Here is a 4,692-nt window from a genome sequence, read left to right as displayed (position 1 = left end):
TGGTCAAATTAAAATGAATGAATAAATAAAATTAAATAATTATAAAAAAATATTTATTTAACTTATTCATTCATTTATTTAATTTTTTTAAAGAATTATTTAAGTTTATTTATTCACTTTTAATTTGACCTGAGAGAGACACAGGGAGAGAGAGAGAAAGTCAGAAAGCAAGCCACCAGGTCCAGGACTTGAACTGTGGTTGGCCATGTAGGAGTGTACAGTGCCTTAACCACCATGCCACCTGCTCTTCCCCCATTCATTTATTTTAATTTGACCAGAGAGAGACAGAGTGAGAGAGAAAGAAAGCAAGCCACCAGGTCCTGGACTCAAACCATGGTCAGCCATGTGGGAGTGTCCAGCACCTTAACCACCACGCCACCTGCTGGTTCCCAAGAGCAGTTCATCTTATTCTGTGTGTTCTGGAAGGTTTTGGAAAGACTTCTTTAAATTTTAGAAAACTTGGACCAGCTGGTGGCGTAGTGGTTAAGGTGGTTAAATCCTACATGGCCAACAGCACAGTTAAGATCTGGACCCAGGGACCAGCAGTTAGCATAATGACTACGTTGCTGGACTCCCACGTAGTCGACTGCAGTTCGAGTCCCGCACCCAGTGGCTTAAAACTCACGCCGGGCACATGTGTGTGCGTGCCCAAGATCCCGAGAGGAGAATGGAGGGGAAGGGATTGCAGCGTGGCCATCCCCCCCGGGGGATGATTTCTCGTTGGGACCAGCAGGTGGCGTGGTGGTTAAGGTGCTGGATAATCCCACATGGCTGAGCAGGGTTCGAGTCCTGAATCCGGTGGCTTGCTTTCTCACTTCCTTTCTCTCTCACTCTCACCCTCTGTCTCTCTCTGGTCAAATTAAGAAATAAATGAATGAATAAATAAATAAATAAAATAATTATTTAAAAAAAAAAAATCTGGACCCACTGGCTTGAAAAACACACTGGGTACGTGTGTGTGTGCATGCCCAGAATCCCAAGAGGAGAGTGGAGAAGGGATTTCAGCATGGCCATTCTTCCTGGGGGGTGATTTCTCCCTTTCTCTTCTTCTCTCTCTCTTCTCTTTGTCTTTGGTGAGCACACGCACCTATGGCAAAAAATAATTTTTTTAGAAAGTTTCAAGACTTGGGGCCAACTGGTGGTGTGGTGTTTAAGGCACTAGACACTCCCACATGGCTGACTATGATTTGAGTCCCAGACCTGGTGGCTTGCTTTTTCACTTTTCTCTCTCTCTCTCGTCAAACTAAAATAAATGATTAGGGCCAGCAGGTGGCATGGAGGTTAAAGCGCTGGACAGCACATGGCCCACTTTGCGGTTCAAGTCCCAGACCTGCTTGAAAAACATGCCGGATGCATGTGTGTGCGTGCCCAAGATCCCAGGAGGAGAATGGAGGAGAAGGGATTGCGGTATTAAAATAAATGAATAAATACACTTTAAAAATAAATGAATGAATTGGGGCTGGCAGGTGGCGTGGTGGTTAAGGGCACTGGACTCCCACATAGGCGACCACAGTTCGAGCCCCGGACCTGGTGGCTTGCTTTCTCACTTTCTCTCTCTCTCTCTCGGCCAAATTAAAATAAATAAGCAAATAAAATAAATACAGTTAAATAAAATAAGTCTTTTTTAAAAATGAATGAATAATTAAAAAAAAAAAAAAAGGAAAGAAAGCTTCGAGACTCACCTGAAGCTCATTTCAAGATGCAGCTCAAGGCAATGTGAAGTCATGGGCTTTTGTGTCCCTAAAGAAGAGTATTCTCTACACAACTGAGTCTCAAGAGCTGGTTTTAAGGGTTTGTATGTCAGTGCTGTGACAGGTGTTCCCAGGCTGCCCGTAGTTGTCCCGTCAGAAATTCGGTGCCAGCAAGTGGCATGGTGGTTAAAGGCGCTGGACTCCCACATGGCCGACCACAGTTCAAGTCTCGGACCTGGTGGCTTGCTTTCTCACTTCCTCTCTCTCTCTGTCTCTCTCTGATCAAAGTGGAAAATAATAATGATAATGATAAATAAAGTTAAAATAATTCTTTAAAAAAAAAATTCTGGCCTCACCTTGTACCTGCCTTTCAGGCTGGCCGGGCTCATGATCCTCAGTCTGGACTCGGTCAGGGCAGCAATCCTCTTCACTGCATGGCCCAGGCAGTGCAGGCTCCTGTCTGGCAGCTCCAAGCCCTCGCCATAGCAACAGGGACAGGTGTTTATGGCCCCTGCTGGCTCTCATGGGGCTCCTGCCACAGTCTGAGGACACTGGGGCTACTGAGTAAGGCTATGCCCTGAAGAATGAGGCTCGGAAGACTCTCGGGTCCATAGTGGCCTCCCAGGAGAGCCAGCTCATGAACCAAAGATCTCCCTCCTATCCCTTCCCTTCTTCCTTCAGCCCTCTCACTCCCAAAGGCCTGGGCCCCTCCCAGACCCGGGTACTACTCACCCAATCCACATTTCTCTTTTCTTTCTCTCTTTCTTTCTTTTTTTCCTATAGGGCATTAGCACTTACCCAAGAGAGACAGACAGGAAGTGAGAGATCCCGCTCCCACCCCACCTAGGACAGATGACCACACTGCAGTCCCTTCTCCACTCTCCCCTCAGGATTTTGGGGACACATACACATACGTGCCTGGCATTGTTTTCAAACTGCCAGGTCTAGGACTCAAACCATAGTCTACTGTGTGGGATCCAGCAGCCTTAACCATCATGCCACCTGGCTGACCCTAAATCCACATTTATTTTATTTTATTTTTTTTTAAGAATTATTTAGTCGGGGTGGGCAGCAGATGGTGTAGCGGTTATGTCACCAAAGTCCCATGCAGTCAGCTACAGTTTGCGTCCCAGACCCAATGGCTTGAAACTTAAGTCAGGCACATGTATGTGTGTGCACAAGATCCCAAGAGGAGAAGGGATTGTGGCATGGCCATCTCCTGGCGGGGGTGGGGGGGGGGGGGAGTTATTTCTCACTTTCCCTTTCCTTGTCTCTGTCTCTCTCTATCCAGCAAGCATACATACCCCTAAAACAGAAACCTCTTTTTTTTCTCTTTTTTGTTTTTTTGGAGAGGTTTTTCCTGTAGAGCACATGTGCTTGCTAGAAAGACAGAGACAGAGAGACAGAAAGTGAGAAATCACCCCCTAGGGGGGATGGCCACGCCGCAATCCCTTCTCCTCCATTCTCCTCTCGGGATCTTGGGCACACACGCACACACTCCTGGCGTGAGTTTAAGCCACCGGGTCCGGGACTTGAACTGCAGTCGACTATGTGGGAGTCTAGCAACATAGCCATTACGCTATCTGCTGGTCCCAGAACTATAAGTTTTTAAAAATTATTATTTTTCTTATTTTTTAATTTTCTATAAGGCACATGCACCCACTAGAGAGAGAGGGAAAACAGGAAAGCAAGCTTTCAGGTCCAGCACTCAGAACCACGGTCAGCCATGTGGGAGTCCAGCACCTTAACCACCATGCCACCTGCCGGCCCCAAATCCAAATCCACTTTTTTATTTTTTTAAAGATTTTTTGCTATAGGGCACATATACTTCCCAGACAGACAAGAAATGAAAAAATCACCCCCAGGAGGATAACCATGCCCCCAATCCCTTCTCCATTCTCCCCTCAGGATTTTGGACACGCACGCACACACCCGGCGTGAGTTTCAAGCCGCTGGGTTGAGACTCAAACCACAGTCGACCATGTCGGCATCCAGAGCCTTAACTACTACGCCACCTGCCGGCCCCCCAAATCCATATTTCTAATCAATTCCCATTTAGGATCCAGAGCTGATCTCTTTCAGTGCCTTCTCCACTTGGAAAGACACTGACCATGCTCAGGGAGGAGGTGTACATGGAGCCAGCAGTGAGGGTACTTTGTCCTCCCCACGGTGGGCAAAGATTACTACAGAGAGAGCCGTTTCATACGGGCTCCGCGGCAGGCCTCGGAGTCCGCCAGGCAACACAGCCTAGGCTAGGTCCAGCAGGTAGGGCCCAGGCCATCCCTGCCACCGTCCCTCAGTCCCCTCATCACTGTTCTTGGTCCACAGGAGAGTAACAATATGGTGGTGCCCGCGATGCAGCTGGCCAGCAAGATCCCAGACATGTCAGTGCAGCTGTGGTCATCAGCCCTGCTGAGAGGTCAGTGTGACACCGCGCCCCACCCTCACCTCCTGTTCCCAGCCCCAGCCTTCCCAGGAGTCAAGGTGATTGGTAGAGCCCAGCTCAACCTCTGCTCAAACAGCATTAATCACTGGGCCCATTAGCTCAGCGCAGGGTCAGGCTCAGGCTCTCTGGGACCCATGAAGCTGGGACGTGGTGTCTGGTTGACTTGGGCTGTGAGTGACCTGGCTCGCTTTAACCTCAGTGTCTACACTGCGAAGGGAAACAGGCCAAGGTGCTCTGGGTGCAAGATGGACACTTAGCAGTCACGTTACTGTTAATTCCCCATTTACAGAGTAGGAAACGGGTCCAGAGACTCACCCAGGGCTCCTGGGAGGAGGCAGGAGACGGGGCGTTCCCACCTGCAGTGAGCTGCCAGGGATGGCCACTGGGCTCGAGGGCTGGCCAGGGGCTCCCTGGGAATGCTAGCTAGGGCCCACCATCAGGCTGTCGCCACCCAGCCCGCCCTGTGTCAGCCCCATGACGGCTGCTGGTACATGCTTCTTGCCTTTTTTTTTTTTTTTGGAGAAATTTTTGCTATAGGGCACATGCACTCGCCAG

The 4,692-nt window shown here is 49.1% G+C and overlaps 1 protein-coding gene across 3 annotated transcripts in view; it reads left to right on the top strand.

Moving 5' to 3' along the window:
* MAU2 (MAU2 sister chromatid cohesion factor) overlaps nt 1-4,692 on the top strand; it is a gene marked incomplete at its 5' end in the record, with an annotated part of 55,291 nt that overhangs the window by 46,834 nt on the left and 3,765 nt on the right. For all 3 annotated transcript variants that reach the window (XM_006147153.2, XM_014587308.2, XM_014587307.2), the window contains 1 exon segment: nt 4,020-4,110. In XM_006147153.2, coding sequence (XP_006147215.2) covers nt 4,020-4,110 — 91 coding nt within the window.

This window comes from Tupaia chinensis, unplaced genomic scaffold (assembly GCF_000334495.1).
Source record: "Tupaia chinensis unplaced genomic scaffold, TupChi_1.0 Scaffold000201_1, whole genome shotgun sequence".
NCBI lineage: Eukaryota > Metazoa > Chordata > Mammalia > Scandentia > Tupaiidae > Tupaia > Tupaia belangeri.
Note: the sequence above shows the minus strand (reverse complement) of the source record. Positions and strands in the feature narration are given on the sequence as shown.